The sequence below is a fragment of the Liolophura sinensis genome, chromosome 6 (assembly GCF_032854445.1).
Source record: "Liolophura sinensis isolate JHLJ2023 chromosome 6, CUHK_Ljap_v2, whole genome shotgun sequence".
Lineage (NCBI taxonomy): Eukaryota > Metazoa > Mollusca > Polyplacophora > Chitonida > Chitonidae > Liolophura > Liolophura sinensis.
The window spans coordinates 79,167,462-79,185,397 of NC_088300.1; the positions used below are offsets into that span (position 1 = coordinate 79,167,462).

The window sequence follows — 17,936 nt, forward strand, 5'->3', positions numbered from 1 at the left end:
GAAGCAAACAAAAATGCAAATAAGACAGACTAGAGTAAAGCAATGCGAATCTCTGATTTTCAGTTGAATGCACTCTGTTATCCTATATTTCTCACCTGAACCATGAAATACTGAAACCATGATGAAACTACAAGTTTTTGTCCAATCTGATTAAAAAATGTTACATGGACATTAGGAAACTAGACCTCACCTGTCAGGTGTGTAACCTGTCTAATTCTCACTGGTTAGTGGTGATAGTACAGAGTTTGCACAGCTCCAGGAAGCAATGGTTTTAAATGTATTTCTCTTCCACATCACTGTTGGTTGGTCTGCGGCCTTTGTGACAAGGCATTCAATCTGCTGGCAGTTGTACATTATGTGACAAGCCTGAGGCATTACCACACCATCTAGCATGGGATCATGTAGGACTTCAAGTGCATGTGGCAAAGTCAGAAAGCTGGGTAAAATGTGTCAGCTCAGTACAACATCTCTATTATGTCAAAGAGTCACCCCATCATAACAGCCACCTGCCAGTCTGTGTGAAATCAAGCAGACATTCTCAAATATGACATATGACATTATATGCGCTGATGCACAAGTTAGGTTTCACGAGAGTTTAGATGTCTCTTCTTTAAGAGCCAGTCTTGTGGGGCTTTCGTGATTGTGGTTTTCATCCTCCTAGCCTTCAACTGGGTGTCTGTATCTTCATTATAAAATACCTTAGCTGTGGCTCAATACACCATAGGCAAAAAATAGTAGGAATGAGATTCAGGAAAAAGTTAACACAATAGTGCATTGTGAGGCACAAGTGGAGAGATTCCTTGTAAAAAGAGGTTAAGTCCTTTCTATATACACAAATATATACATATACATATATATATATATAGACAGATATATAGAAGCAATTTACTTTCAAAAATTCATTTACCATACATATAATCTGTATAATCAATTTCACCAGTACAACCAACTTACACCAAAATTTATAACTATATGTTTTCATGTCAACATAAAATGTGTATTATGATTCAAATATTTTAGTTTTATGCATGTACATCCCTATGAACAGCTTTCTGACAGCACAGTTCAAGTCAAGAGACACAATTTTTCCTCTGAATACGTTAACAAAATTATTCATCACAACATTTTATGTACAACTGTCCAAAATATACAATGATCAAGATTCTTAAAACAGTTAAGATGCAGGACGGGTCAGTACAAGATCAGTTAATGATTAAACCGTTAAAGAGCAAGACTGTCTTCTCTTTTAACACCATTAAATGATCAAATTTTCAAAAAGCATAACTGACTTCTTTTTAGCACAGATACATTATCAAATTTTCAAACAGCAAAACAGATGGCGAAAATGTATGCATTGAAACACAAGAGTGGCTTGTATATGTATACCAACATCATATGTGTTTAGTCACCATTCAGTTTCACAATCATGAATATTTATGCTAGTGATATGGGTGTTTTGAAGAGCAGAGGCCCCTCACATGCAGAGCAACCAGAATAAAATTTCTTGCCAGAATTCTTCAGAAGTGGCCCCCTGTCACAATAAATCTCTTGCCACAATTTTGTGAAAGCGACCCTCTGTTCTGGTCAAAATAAATTTCTCACCAGAATTCTGTAGAAGTGGCCCCCTGTTCTGGTTACAATTTGTATGAGTTACAATAGCAGTAGGCTCAGAAGAAGACAATGAAATCTCTCTAGGATGTTTGTCCTTATGAATTGAAAAAGAGACTTGACAAGATACAGACAACATATTCGCCATCTGTTTCTTTACACTCTAAATGATCACTCTTACACATACATGTATGTGCACCACAGATATGCGTGTACTCAAATATACAGTTTAAAGATACCTGTGGTACGTATGTCCTTGCAGGCAGAAAATGTTACTTCTACACTGTAATTATCATGTGTACAACATTTTAAAAAACATATGTCAAACTTTTGTGAAATGAAAAAGCACCATTCAAGGCAGCATATTCAGTTGAGGGTGATGGTATAAGAAATCAAAAAGTCCCACACACCAGATAGTGGTGTGCATCACATGTACATACAGGTACATTCATCCGAGGAATTCTTTCACAGATTTCTCACAAATTTATCTCCCAATCCCATCTAAAAATGTGGTCATCTTGAAGCAATGGAAGGCTGGTACAACCAATCTACCAGCAATCTATAAATATAACCATTTTAAAAAATTACAAAACATTACAGAAAATCGAGACATTGGTACCAACAGGATAAGATCAGTATCACTTACAGAGGGAGGACATGTAAAACAAAATGGCCACTGTAAGTAGGTTGAGAAACAGAAGGCACAATTTATCTCTGGACAAGATTTCAGATACATCTATGTGTGTAAGACTAACCACCAGGCTACAACAGGCAACAAAATGTCAACAAGCATCCAAACAAAACATGTCATACCAAACAAAGAGAAAACAATATATGACAACATGTAAATAATATCTGTGTAACACTGGGTATAGTCCATGTACACTGATGTAGCCATGTAGCACGGAGACTGATACAAATAATCTCTGGGAAAAAATCATTGCACAACTACCCTCATAAACATAAAAACCCAGGTAATCACCATAAACAGAATAGGTAGAACCAGAACCAGAACAAAATCTCAAAAATAAAGGGATGTGGAATTTTTCTGTTTTATATATTATGTCACTTAAGGCACCTGCTTGGGCACAGAGAAAAATGTCCCCATTCAATTCCTTTGTACATGTAAACATTGTGTGGCCTTTACAAGTACTAATACCTGGAATGTCATACAGAAAGATTGTATATACCCATGAACTTTCATCCATGACTAGATAAAATATGATCATAGTAAGAACTTCATTCTGGCAAGGATTTTCTTTAATAGGACTGTCAGTCACATAAGACAGGAAGATAAAACTCCTCCCAAAAAGCAGAGACTGGTTCTTCAGGGTATACAAATTATATCTACTATCAATGATGAGATTAAATTCATAAAAAAGAATCCACAAGTATTATGCTCATGTAAATAAAGATTGTATGTTAGAGAAGGAATCTTAAACACCCCCAAATACTGATAAACCAGTTGTATATAAATATAAACAAGTGGCAAAAAAAACAAAAACAAAAAACGTAGCACATTGAAATAAATATGTTGCATACATACTGATTAAATTCTGACTAACATATTCACATATGATGCAAGGCTAAACATAAATCTGTGTAAATAAAACACTTTGTACAATATAAATAGTCATACCTAAGTGTATCTTGCAGTCAGTTTGACAATCATCGCACAGAAAGGATAAAATGAAAATGTGTTAGACCAGCTCATAATCATGATGGCCAAAACCCGCACAAAAACATACAAGCTAGCCAAGTGTAGCTGAAGCCCACCTGTCAAGGTTTTCGATTACTTCCCCACCCACCCACATTGCACATATTAAGGCTGTTGTTGGAATATATATTGGCTAAGAAACACATGTTTTGATTGACTGAAAGGAGGCACTCAGCCATCCAAAAAATAGAAATCTTTTTATCTTTGTTGACCAATTTACTTGATAAAAAGGAAGCCATCTTGAAGACCCGCTCCATTTCCTCGGGGAAATCCACTTTGTAGGAAACTGTCTTCTGGACAGAATGAATGAGACTTGTTCTGTACTTTTTGTTGTAGTTTCTTCAGTAGCTCTGAGGCAGGGGTACTGATGGCAAAATTAGCTGTGAACGGTGAGGGGGGCAGAGCTGCCGGAGGGTAGCTCAACCCATTAGGAGGTGCATGCTGCAGCCAGCTGGTCAGAGATCTTGACGGGTCAAATTTAAGCAGTCCGTTAGACGGTTCATTCTTGGGGGGGCTGGTAGTGATGGCACTGGCTGCTGGGGTTTGTGAGGCGATAGAGGACGTGGGTTCTCCTGCTTTCTGTTGAGCGCTCTCTGATGGTTTGTTGTTGGCAGAGTTATTAGCACCTGCAGCACTCTGTTTGCCTGTTTGATTCTCCTTGATTTTCTTCTGCCTCAATAGATGTCTCTCTTTCACCTTGTACTCCAGTGTGGAGTGTGGCACACCAAAGTAACTGCCAGCTCTATGTACGCTCATCTCTCCTCTCTGTACCGCCTTTACCGCTTCCATCAACAGCTGACTGTTGTACTTCCTGTACTGACCCCGCTTAGGCCGAGTTTTCTTCACAGGCGTTATGCCAGTGGCTCCATTTTGTGTTGAGGCGGTATTGTTTTCCTTACCGCTGTTGTTAGAGTTCACAGAATTGCTCTGCTCAGCATTATTCTTCCTGTTTTGTGGACTGGGTTGTTTGCGGGACTTCTTGGCAGACGAGGCACTTGGTATAGAGAAAGCTGAGGCTGTGGTTGTTTGAGAAGCTGTGGGCGCTACAGGGCTGAGACAGGTACTATTGGGTTTTTCATTAGTCACACCTGCGCAGTGAGTACGTGTTCGCACCTTCTCAGCGATCGTCTTTGCTATTATATCCTTCAGAGTATCTCCTATTTTGCCACATTCATAGGCTTTCCCTTCCTTGCTCTGGGGTGGGGGGTCCTCAGAGGCCACCAAAGAGGGTTTGAAGGACGGAATTCTCAGCGGAGATGCAGACGGATGGGGGGAAGGGGCGGATATCACCGGGTTGCTCTCTGGCGTTGTTGTTGTCTTGTCGTAAGCTGACTGATGAGGTAGACCTGTGCAGCGCTCCATGTCCACGCGTTGTTCAGTGAGTCTTCGCACAAGTTCAGGCAATATGGTTAGCTTGAGCTCTCCAGGGGAGCTGGACGGTGCCATGGACCTGCTGGCGTCTTCCTCTTTGCTCACCTCCATGTCTATCCCACATGCGCTGTGGAATTCGTCCTGCTCTTTGAGGCCGTTCAGGTTGTGTTTGCGGCGAATCTGCTCCAGGCGCCAGTCCCAAAAGTCCTGGAGGTGGTGGTGGTTGTTATTGTTGTTATGGGCCTCCAGGTGTTGGACTGGGATGGGTAAAGGTATGGGCGGCATGAGGAGGAAGGGACTGGTCTGCATCAGCTCTGACAATGTCATCTTGGTGTCCACGACAGGTGCTAAGGGCAGCTGTGTGGGAGCCGCGCTGGGTTCATCCAGCGACTCTTCCTCATCTGTGGCGCCAACTCCTTCAGACTCCAGCTTGAATATCTTATTTCTGAGTGTAGAGCGTGGTATGCCGTACAGAGCAGCTGCCCGTCTTGTCCCTAACTTCCCACTCCTGATGTCTCCTACAGCAGCCACCAGCTCCTCCTCTGTGTAGGAGCGTTTTCCATTCAGGAAACCATCTCGCCGGAATTTTCTGAAACAGAAAAACAACTTAGCTTAGTTCCATCCAATCTAAGATAATTTAGCTTACACGTTTGAAGCTTTCCTTAAATAAATATTAAAGTAAAACAAATCATAAATCAAAGCATTTGACAGATATTCTTTATTTTCTTCTTGAATTTGATTCTATACTCAAGGATATTTAACTGATCTGACTGAACCCTGAGCTATACAGGTAGTGGAAACCAGATAATTGCCCTTGGTCAGAGCTGTAATAATCTTAGACAACTAAACCCTCAGGTATACATGTAGTGGAAACCAGATAATTGCCCTTGGTCAGAGCTGTAATCGTCTTAGATGACTGAACCCTGAGGTATACACGTAGTGGAAACCAGATAATTGCCCTTGGTCAGAGCTGTAATCGTCTTAGGTGACTGAACCCTGAAGTATACAGGTAATGGAAATCAGATAATTGCCCTTGGTCAGAGCTGTAATCCTCTTAGATGACTGAAACCTGAGGTATACACGTAGTGGAAACCAGATAATTGCCCTTGGTCAGAGCTGTAATCGTCTTAGGTGACTGAACCCTGAAGTATACAGGTAATGGAAATCAGATAATTGCCCTTGGTCAGAGCTGTAATCCTCTTAGATGACTGAAACCTGAGGTATACACGTAGTGGAAACCAGATAATTGCCCTTGGTCAGAGCTGTAATCGTCTTAGGTGACTGAACCCTGAAGTATACAGGTAATGGAAATCAGATAATTGCCCTTGGTCAGAGCTGTAATAGTCTTAGGTGACTAAACCCTGAGGTATACAGGTAGTGGAAACCAGATCATTGCCCTTGGTCAGAGCTGTAATCATCTTAGGTGACTGAAACCTTCAGGTATACAGGTAGTGGAAACCAGATAATTGCCCTTGGTCAGGGCTGTAATCGTCTTAGCTGACTGAACGTTCAGGTATACAGGTAGTGGAAACCAGATAATTGCCCTTGGTCAGAGATGTAATCATCTTAGGTGATTGAACCACCATTAACTTACAAGAAGACATATAAAGAAAATACTGTTCCATGTATTAATTAATATATTTCATGAAGCAAAGATGTAAAAATCAGAACAAATATAAACTCACGACTGAGATCGAATTTGAGGTATCTTCAATTCTACATGTGTTCTGTTTCCCGAGGAAACCATTTCTCCGTCGGTTGATCTTGAGGGTGACCTTGAGGCCCCAGCACTGAGGTCAAGCGGCTGGGAACCGTCCAGTGTGCCAGAGGATGTGTAGTATTGAGAACAGTAGGGCAGAAGCTCATTCAGATAACCTACCCCTGAAACAAAAACCTATACAAATCAATCCTATTTCTTGTGAAATCCTCATGACAAATATGCTCGTCACCTTGTCCATAAGACAAGAGACACCAGACATGACACCCCACTCAATCACATAATACTGACACCCAGCCAACCAGCACTGTTTCCCTGCCCTAACCTCTCAGTGCTGAGCGCCAAGGGAGGCAACAACAAGTACCATTTTGAAAGTCTTTGTTATGACCCGACCAGGGTTTGATCCCGGGTCTTCTGACTTCAAGACGTACACCCTAACCATCAGGCCACCAAAGTGGTCTTAAGGGTAATAGCTAGAGTGATAACCAATCCAACATAAATCTAAAATAAGTCTACACATCTTTTCAAAACCATACACATGTGCCGACGATGAAAGTAATTCCACATCATACACAAATCTGGTCACTAAAGCAGAAAATAACAAGAATACATGGGTTCCTCCCGGACTATCATAACATAATCGTGAAAGTGAAATATTCTGTATATCCTGTATAACACCAATCAAATAGATAAAGAAATTATGCTTTCTGGAGAGTTCTGAAAATGGCAAGTTTTGAAGTTTAAGCAGTGAAAGTTGGGGACCCACTTTCGAAACAAAAATGTGCCTGCCAGTCCCTCACTGTATATATAGGATTATTTCTAGCATGGAAAGGAGGCAGGAGAATGTTATAAAGTTATGTGGGTCAAACTTCTTGTTTCAACTTTTTGAGTTTCGATCCAGATCTGGTAAGGTATAAGGCGGAGAATCAGCCCGAGAGATACGATAAAAAAATTCAAATTTCAAAATCCCAGCACAATTCTGTGAATTTCCAAATCAGAAGTATAAAATATAGTCGAAGCACCCCTAAAAGTTTTATAGCCACAAAAAAGATGGTTGCTTAGCAATAACCTGCCAAAAATGCACTCTTGATCAAAAACGTCAATTTTTCACTTACAAAAGTGACTGTGTCTTTAATTAACAGTATGAAGATCAACATTGACCAGAAAAATATCTTCACTGGAAGGTTCATGCGTATATTTCTACATGCTCTCAAAGTTTTTTTTTAGGTTTACGTATATGTAAAACACAAACTTTGTAATGTGATAAGTTTTGTCATATTTTGGCAAGTTTAAAATCTGTATTTCTTCCATAGCCTCTCAAGCATCCTTCATAGTACGGTGAACTGACTAAGGCAATGTGGAGGACAGGTTGCATTTTGAAACAGAGGTTGAATCGTCCTGATTCTATTTTTTTGGAAACATACTTTATATAGGCCGTCTTGCTTTACATAAGTGTTATCACGAATTAAACAGTCAAGCTATGGTATTATGTAATGTGAGGCAACTATAGCGAAATCCTACGTGAATCCTGGTTGAGAGCACGCAGTCCTCTATCATTAACATTAACATGTTATGCGTAACTGAAGTACGTGTCTGAAAGTCACATTTGTTACATATTTTTTCATTGACTTTGTGCATAGCTGCATGCTCAAGAATTTTCAAAATTCACATTTGTGGTGTGGTGATTTTCCCTCACCTTCCCCTGTTTTTGATTTTATGACTTACACATCACTTCAGTGCATATTTGTAGCCTTATAAGTAGCATGCTTGTGATATAACAGGAAAAGAAAGAGTAAAACCGAACTGAACAAAGAAGTAGCCTTAAGAGTGTATCAGCAGCTGTCACTCACAGCTCTAGTCAGTTTCGATTCTTGAGGTTCACAGTTTCTTACACTGGGCTGATTCCTTGCCTTACCATACCAGGGCCTTTGATTCAATTCGACCAAGCAGTTTGAGAAATATCTCATGGACAACTTTATTGCCTTTATAATTTTGAACTGTCAACAGACTAACAAAACCAAAAAGTTGCCCAGTTTTTTAAGGACCACGTTAGAAAGCTTGACAACAAATTTGTTGAATACAAGTCCATTATTTCTTGGGTAAACTTGTGGAACAGGTTACTGTGGATGCCAGACAGCACATACACAACACTGGAGACAGAATTAACAGTAAACCTCACCTAGGCCTTCTTGGGTTGTGCTCCCAACATCATCTTCCTCCAGTTCACTGACAGATTCCTACAGTAAAACACATGACTTATCACCTGTGTGTTTAATCTGTCTTCCACAACATGACAACATTTACAAGGATTTGTTATATGTATGACAACAGAATGAGATAGCATAAAGTAACTGTTTTCAGTGCAAACTGTGACATTTATTCAATACACTTGAGTATGACCCGCACATAAGTTCCGGACTCCTAGCACCAACCATTGCCAACACATGGGCCACATACGTCTTTATCTCCATGGTCACTTACAGTCAGTACAATCACTGTATCTTCCTCCTCCTACTCACTAAGGTGAACACTGGGATTATGTTCATTTACTCTCTCTTTCTAATGAAAGGTGTGCATTACAAATAACAACTGTAAGCTGGCGTTACTTACAAATAAGAATTTGAGCTTTTTGTCACAGTAAAAACAACTTTCTTCTGGTTCCCAATCTGCCGACTCTTGCGGTTCTAATGCTGAAAGAGAACAAAGGAGAATTCAAATGGTTAGCCACTGTGTATATGTACATATCATCCACCTACATGTGCATACATTTTATACTCTCACTGGGCAGAAACTGAGGAGCAGGGAAGAACATGAAGAGACCTTGAACAACTGTTTGAATAGCTCTGTAGCAGTATGAGCAGAAAGCACAGAATAGAGATACAATGTCCAGGGGGTTTTCTAGCCACTTTCTTGTCGTGTAAGTATGGGAAAATTGAGTTTTAGACAAATGTTATATCATAAGTGTTCATGAAATAAATTGAGTTTCTGTATTCTTCTGACTTTGGGGTTCTTCTTTCAAATGTGTGTTTTATTCCTTATCGATTAATGCCAAGTTAACTTCATCTCTTGCTGGAGTTGCCGGCTTATCACCACTACTTCATACTTCTACTTTGCTCAACAATTAGCTTTCAACACAACATCGTTGTCCACCTTTGCGTGCTGACTGTTCTACAGATTGAGTCACTTAAACAACGCGATATACGTGATGTCAGATTCACGTACCAATCTAGGTCAATTGGGTAGACAGTGAGTAGATCAAAGCAGACCTTATTTTCGAATTTGACTAAGATTTTCTGAGGAAATTTCAAATAAATGCCAGTGTCAATGGTTGCAAAACGTGCATAAATATCTTAACTTGCAGATAGACCGTGTATTACGTGGATCTGGATATTAAGTATTGTGTATACAGCGAGCTTTGCCGATGGCGTAGCTGAATACAGATATAATGTCATAATCGGGTGTACACGTCATCCAGACTAAGGATGGCAGCAGTCTCCGCACATCAGTAAATATATGCCATCGTTAGGCCACGTTTTTGGGCTAGGTCAGTAATAATAAGTAAACGCTTCCTTTGTTTCTTTCTTTCAGCAGTTACTATTGAAATCCAGTTACATTATTCACAGACTTGTGTGACACCTGTTTGGACTTACAAGTTGTACCTCATAAATGTTGAAGGGTGATGTTTATTTACCAAACTATGAGGCGTTCAATAAAAAAAGATTAAAATGGATTTAATATTAAGTTTTAGGTATTTAAAATACTATACGGGGAGAAAAATTGAGCTTTTGATACACTGATGATTATTATCAATAAAAATATTGAGTTTTTTGATTGTTTAAACTGAGTTTCTAAAAAGAAATTGGCTAGAAACACCCTGAATGTCACTCACAAATATACAAACTCGTAGATTTAAAATGTCCAATTGCTTTTCAAAGATATACATCTATACCATTTCTGTTCACCAAGGCCATCATACGAAGAATCTTCCAAAAAGTGTCCTACTCTTAAACCTTTTAATTGTGCTTTGATGTAAGTTCATTTTTTAATTTTCTCTCCATTACTTTAAAACCCCTATCTCTTTCATTAAGGTAATAAGAACAAATGCCCTTACCAACCTACATGTATACATACAATTTTTCTGATAGGGTTGGGGAAGCCCCAACAAAGAATTCTTTAACGATAGGCTAACTGTGTAAGTGACTGAAAATTAAGCAGTTTAACTGGGCACTTCACATGCATGACACATAGGTCTATATTTAACAGCATAGCTATACACCTGACTGCTTTTAGGGAATATGTAATACATGTATAGAGGTTGAAACGTATTAGTTACATACCTGAAGGCAGCTAGAACAAGGACTTAGGAAGTAGCATTACTGATTACTGTATTTACCTCTCCAGGGTTGGAAAAGATCTTCAGCAGCCTCTCCTGCAAGACGCTCACCAATTGTTTCCAGTCCTACAAACACGAAGCCATCCATCATGAAATCATGAAGCCTTTTGTGAATAAACTATGCATACACATCTGACAACTAGAATGTGACATGCATAACCGTACCTTCTAAACAGTTATCCGTCAGTCGACTATCTTTTCTGCGGCTGGTTAAGTAGAGCATACTATGCAATTATGTCAGAAGTTCATATTAAACCTGTAACAAGAACTACTTCAGCATGTCACCAGGTCAGATATTCACAGCCCGGAAAAAATTTTCAAATGAACACTTGTAATTGTGTCTCAGAGTTTCAAATCCTGAAAGCAGTTCCAATTTAACATTATTAAGCACTCATCCCATCCTCAGAGTGTTCATCGACTATTTGGATTGTCTGTTTCCGCTTGTTTTGTGAAGTCAATTTAAGTACTAATCTGATCTTAAGTATGGACACTGTTCACTGGAACTAACATTGCATTTGTTCAACTGCCTTATTAACAGGGTTACTTCCTTGTTACTTGTATGCCAGGGCAGCTTACTGAGCATTCTTAATGCCACATAATGGCAGGGGAAGGAACCAGCTACATGTAGCTGGCCATGAAGCAACAGGTCGATTAACAGAGGCAACCAAAGAATACATTTTTAATCAACCATGAACATGATGAAGCATCAATCAAACTATATGTTTCACTTGCTGGATCGACACATTGAGTACACATATTACACGTACACGTTTGATAAGCATCAATCAAACTGTATGTTTCACTTGCTGGATCGACACATTGAGTACACATATTACACGTACACGTTTGATAAGCATCAATCGAACTGTATGTTTCACTTGCTGGATCGACACATTGAGTATCATATTGGTTAAATACTGATCTTTTAGCTTTTATTTTCATTATCGTCTTCACATAAACAACCGGATTCAAATTACTGACTGCATTGTTCACATAACGAACAGGATTCTAACTGCTAACCTCATTGTTCACATAAACAACCGGATTCAAACTACTGAACTCATTGTTCGCATGATTTTAACCGCTGACATCATTGTGACAGGATATGGCCTTCCAGCTGCTGAATAACCCAGCATATTTTCTGTTTCTTATTTTCACACCTGTGTAAATCAAATCTTTTTAATGAAATCCTGGAGACAGTGTGTGGGGTAAATTTCCTCCTATATCCCTATAACTACCGGACATCCTTGTCAAAGTTATTAGTCTATGCCAGGTTTAATGCCCCTGGCTCAGAAATCCACAGGTAAGCTCAGATAATCTCATAATGGATCTATGACTCCTGACCCACTTCCACATGTAGGTATATAGACCCGAAGACAGACAACAATGGGCCATGCATACCTAATCAAAACACTGCCTCAGTTCCTGAGAAAGACAGTGGGATAGTAAGGAAGCAAACCCTAACCTAAGAGAATGGATACTACTACACATACATGTTATCATGTGTGGAATGAGTGTATAGGTTTTACACATTTTTTTTATTAACTGATGTTTAATGTTTAACTTAAAGGACAAGACAACACCTGGTTAAAACATATTTCAATCGAAAGCAGACTTGTCAAGCTTTCTAAAAGTATCATACTGTATTCACACAAATGGCTGGTGTGAATCAAAGTAGCCATCTTGTGAATTTTATCCAATTAAACATGTGGCTATCAGGTTGTGCGGCATGAGCTGTGACGTAGCCTTCACCTATTTACTCCATGAAGTGAGCCATGGTAACACAGAACTAGTGCATAAGAAATCATTTTGAGACCGTTTACAACAATTTATTTACATGTAGCTGAAGGACCATTTCACACAGTGTTGTGGGACAGGCCTGTATCATTTACGGACAACAACAGACGTAAAATCAGTTGATTTACAAGCCGTGTAATATTCAATTACGGTATCACAAATTACATGTCAGTCAGATAGCAGCATACCATCTCGGTCCAAAACGCATTCATCTCCCCAGTGAACCATAGGCCTACTTAGACACGCTGTTCAAAATATACAAATACACTTTTTGTCGTTTATGTTAGCGTATAGTCAGCATGCAGCTGCTAAATACCAAATGTCAGACTCAGTGAAAAATTTATTGAGGTTGCCGTAGGTTCATGGGAATGAGAAGACGGCATCTCATCTGACAATGCTTAAAATTAATTAAGTTTTACGATACTATATGTTTTCTCTGAATTTATTAGAACTGAAGAATTTAAATTTTATCCTTTGTCTTTCTCGCTTATAAGGGATGTTTTTCCTGTTTTCTTTTATAAAATATGGTAAACTATTCAAACGCCGTGTTTAAGCTGAGGTGTTTTCTCTGATGTCCATGATAACTAGGTCAGAACTGCTCTCATTTTAGAAACCACCACCACAAAATTGACGCATAAAGCCCAGCGACAGTTGAATGCCTAGATCAGCCTCAGTGGTGCTTAGATTTATTTCCATTTGTGTCAGTATTGAGCATGAATGTAGCTGTACAACAATCCTACTGTAATTTTGTAAACATTAAATAGGGGTCAAAATCACCAGCACAACCCCTCCGCAGGCTACGACCTGAACCAGGAATACTCCGGCCGTGCAACTACAAGTTACTCCTAAACTGTGCAAATGATAAGGTGGGCCTGCTGCATGAACAATTCAAGCAGTGGAAGAAATATCCTTCCAGTATATCCAATTACCAAGACAGCTATTTATCACTTGGTCCTTCATCGCCGAAGTCAACAACTTTAATCTGCCATAGGCTACTGTTTAGACTATACCTTCGATGTTAGAGAGCTAGATTAAACGACAGTGGTGTCAATAATGGAGATGCACTGTAGCCGTGAGAAGACAAAGTTTCACTAAATTTTACTAGGTTGTAAAAAAAACTAAAAAAAATATTTAATGCTTTTTCTTAGATACTTTGAATGATAGTTTTTTAGTGTACATAAACATTAGTCAGGTTCTGTCTTTCATTTTACGTGATCCAAAAATTTTTCATTTATTTGACAGCAGTCAGGTTTCTGGGTGGAAGAAACAAGAGTGCCCAGAGTAAACTATCAACCTTGAACAGGTAAGGGGCAATCCTAGATATGTTTAACATCGAAGTGTAAAGCATCTCCACAGAAATTCAATGCAAGACATACATTAACATCCAGTTACATAAAAATACATGCACATGTACAAAAAGAATACAGAAAAATATGAATTGGTAACTTTATTTATTTATTTGAAAGATGTTTAATGATGTAATAAAGGCTATTTCACTTATATTATGTCAGTCAGTTTCATGGGTGCAGGGGACTGCCCATTATAAACCACTGGTATTTGGCAACTAAGTGATAAACTTTCCAGCATGTGGACAGGCAGATTTTCACCACAGAGCAAGCTCAAGATGGGAAAGGATTCCCTATGTGAGACTCAGTGACCAATCACCTTCGTCCTTATCCCAGTCACTGAAAGCCAAGCATCAGCTTCAGCTACTCTGCAAAGAATATACAATATGCATGTGTAGTAAGTGAGCAAATAAAATGAATGCAATGTTTCTACACTGCCATGAAATTATAAGGAGTCCAACAATTTGTATAGCACTCCAAAATACAGTATGCACACAAGGGAGAGAACTCTTACCGACAACGTAAACTAAAATATTGATGATAGATATCTCTGTTCTGTAAAATTCTTAATATAATCAATGGGTTTCTGCCAACCTCATAAAAAAGCACGCCTCCAATAATATTTATTAAATGTAAGAATGAGTACATTATTCTCTCAGATTTTGTCAATTGTACATATGTGCATCAACATATTTATTCTATGGTAATGCAGAAGTAGCTTGATGATTCTGCATACAAAGTTCATATTTATTTATTCAGAACACTCAGATTGCCAACAGGGTTGGAATTAAGCTCTGGTGATGGTAACCTGTTTGGGGTTGCCACTTTTTCATGTGTGGTAGCCCATTATAAAAATGGGTTACCACCTGTTCATTCAATATACTGATTAGTTAGATCTAACAGAATCTTGTTCTGCAAAAGTCCATACTGTTGTTCATTGTTCCTTTCCAGTAAAAAATGTTTTACTGTTCCCTTGCACCTTTTAAGAATAATTTCTGAATGACAGACCCCTGTTGTGATGTTGAACCACTAGGTTTACTTTCACTGGCGTCACTCGTGCTGCAAACAGTGGATGCTGTTGTTGCCGATGTTTCTCGTTGCGCAAATGAACAGAATTTTCGCTTTTCCCAGTCATGCAATTGGATTTGTGGACGCAAGTTAAGCTGTCCACAAAGTTTATGAGGGACTGATGCCTCGAATCATTGCCTTGCCACAAGTCTTGGAAATATGTTCCAAACATACTTTTAATTGGAAACTAGTCAATCGTTTGTCCTCACTCGTTTCATATGTAAAGTCCCCGTGAAAGTCCCACGAAAGAAATGTTTTTCTGTGACAAACTCAGGAGTTGTTCTCTTACTTTCAACATTTTCACAGGAGATCAATTGACCATTTTAGCTGACTTTCAGCATGCATGGTTATGTGGAAGTCTATGAGCTATGGGCGCGGGCCGCTCGTTGTAAAAATGCTGAAAGTATTTAAGTGCCAGAGTAAATCGACTTAAACACATCTTGCTGTTCATATTTTAAAGGCCTTTTTCCTGTGAACTTCAAATATTTGAACCTCAGCCTTAGCACGTGGCAAACAGGTGACCCTTCCCCATAATTAGATGGACAGCAACCCATGCGTAACCGAAACGAGCGTTCGCCACTTAATCCCAACCCTGGCCAGGATATTAAGCAATAAGCAGTAAGAATTTTGTACCGCCGCTGCCAATCGGTACAGCGTTCTGGAGCACCTTTTGGATTAGTCCAGCGAACACTATGCTATGACGCCCACTGACCTTCTCCAACACTCAGCTCGCCCAACACACACACACCCTTCAGGTGACCAATACACTACTGCCCCTTCCCCTAATTTACAGATGCAGAAGGGTTACAGTTACCCCCTGTTCTCCAACCGACCTACCCACACTAGACTCCATATAGTCGCCTCACTATGGTCCACTTTTCCCCTTCCTCGTCCTTTAACTTCTACCACAAGCTAAACATGACAGAACACACACACACACACAAATGAAGGCTTGTGACTGGGAGGATCTTGGCATGTGACAGCTGGAAGCAGCTGGGAGCATCAGATCAGCCTTTTGTTTCAGCTGATCTACACAGGCTTGTGATACGGACTCAGTAATTGCTCAGAGTTAAACATGTTCTGCTTTTCTGTGACTCGAAGCATCCACTCTATCTACTTGTTCTTCTGCCCAGTTGTTATCACAAGGTTTTGTCAAACTTTTCAACATAAATGTATGTACGCATATGCCCAGCCTTATATTTTTCTGCTAATAACACAAATTATCAACAAAATGATTCACTAAAAAGTTGTCCATTAATCCCACATGTTAAAATAAAGGTAAGATCAAAATTTCTCTGTTTTCTGCCCAGCTGTGGATTTGCAAGTGTTCATACCCACAAACATTTTGACAAACACTTGCAAAAAATTTCTTTAAGATGCCTTAATATAAAGATTATGTGAAAATGATCAATTGCTCAAGTGATCAAATGATTAAAATGGGAAATAGTCCAATTTACCATTACCAATGGCGATGACGGCTTGTACTTGAATTATGTCCATTTAAAACGCTGAATGTGAATCTTACATGACAAATTTCTCCATGGTAGTTCCAAGACAAAGTTTTATGTTATAAATATGCAAAATCTAAATAATCAACACTAAAGTTTTATGCCTACAATGTAACAGAGTTTATTCATGAAGTAATGTAAACCTAATTTACCCAAGACAAAGAAGTTATATCAATTCTGAACTTCTGAATAGAACCTGTAGGATTAAAACAATTATGTAATTTTAAAAAAATCAGCATTAATTCTACAGGAGAAAGGAAACTTTTTAAAACTTTCTGAGATGACATGCAACCTGTAAAAAAAATCTAGTGTTGTAAAGCATTTCTGTATATGTTGGTTTGATTTATTCTTGTGGCGATTCAGAAACGTTGGAGGTTACACAATAGTATTAATTTTAAGTATCAAATTTCTTATTTTTCCCCCTATATTGTTTATAAGTTAATTTACCTTCCCCTACAACAGAGTGTACTCATGCTCAAAGCAATGTTCAGCCATTTCTGCCTATAACCGTTACTTTGAAACAGAAGCTTAAACATCCACTGAAATGTCATCTGCACTACCTCCTATCTTCATACTGTCACTCTGCAGTGAGGCAGCATTTACTGTAGAAACATACATAAATGATGGATGATACATTAGGCTCCCAACAGAATCAATTCTGCTGTGCAAATCCTGCGAATATCTAAGTGTAGGTCAAGCAATCAAACCTGCCCCAGCAGCCTGGGCAACGGAAAATTACATTGGTACCGTACACAAGATTCACAGGTGACAAGCACAACGTCTTCACTAACTCTCAAAGAAAATGAGTGTCCCGAGTTCAGAAGAGCCAAGTTGTGAAAGGCAGAAAATCTGTGGTGACGCCGCTTTCCGAGAAAAGGAAAAATATGGCGGTTATAATAGAGACAGAGAACGTCACGAGGCCGTATCAGTTACAATATGGTTTGGGGAAATTTCGGGCCGCTCGCTTCCTCATTTCGTTTCGCCCGTCTCGATCGGTTATCTTGTTAAAAAGAAGATGAGGAAAGATTCGAGTTTCAAGCAGAAAGCCTAATAAAAAGGGAATTGTGGGTCTGTATTCGAGATCGCCGCAGCAGCAACATCGTTTATTTGGCTAAAGTCTTTCAAGCTTGGCAAGCGATCAATATTATACAGGTAGCGGGGGGATCACTGCCGAAAAGAATGGCCGATCCCTGTCGCAGCTCGCTCCAAAATCCACAACAAAAACCTCTCTCCGTTTTAAGCATCGTAACCACTAAAGCAGACTTTAATATCACCCATAGATTCGAATGAAACTACCGATTTTACTTACCAACCACGAGAGGCAATTTTTTGCTCCATGTCATTAATTCCTTCCTAAAAAGACGCCTTTCTTGAGCACACCGTGCGTTCCCGCAATCTACCATGTTGACCT

At 39.2% G+C, this 17,936-nt stretch overlaps 1 protein-coding gene across 1 annotated transcript; it reads right to left on the bottom strand.

Moving 5' to 3' along the window:
- Positions 1 to 842: 842 nt before the first annotated feature.
- Positions 843 to 17,928, bottom strand: LOC135466641 (mushroom body large-type Kenyon cell-specific protein 1-like). Its single transcript, XM_064744240.1, has 6 exons — positions 17,835 to 17,928; positions 10,807 to 10,872; positions 9,024 to 9,103; positions 8,593 to 8,650; positions 6,382 to 6,577; positions 843 to 5,285 (listed from the first exon to the last, which is right to left on the bottom strand). The coding sequence occupies exons 1-6, from the start codon at positions 17,926 to 17,928 to the stop codon at positions 3,542 to 3,544; spliced, it is 2,238 nt and encodes a 745-aa protein (XP_064600310.1). The 3' UTR covers positions 843 to 3,541.
- Positions 17,929 to 17,936: the final 8 nt, after the last annotated feature.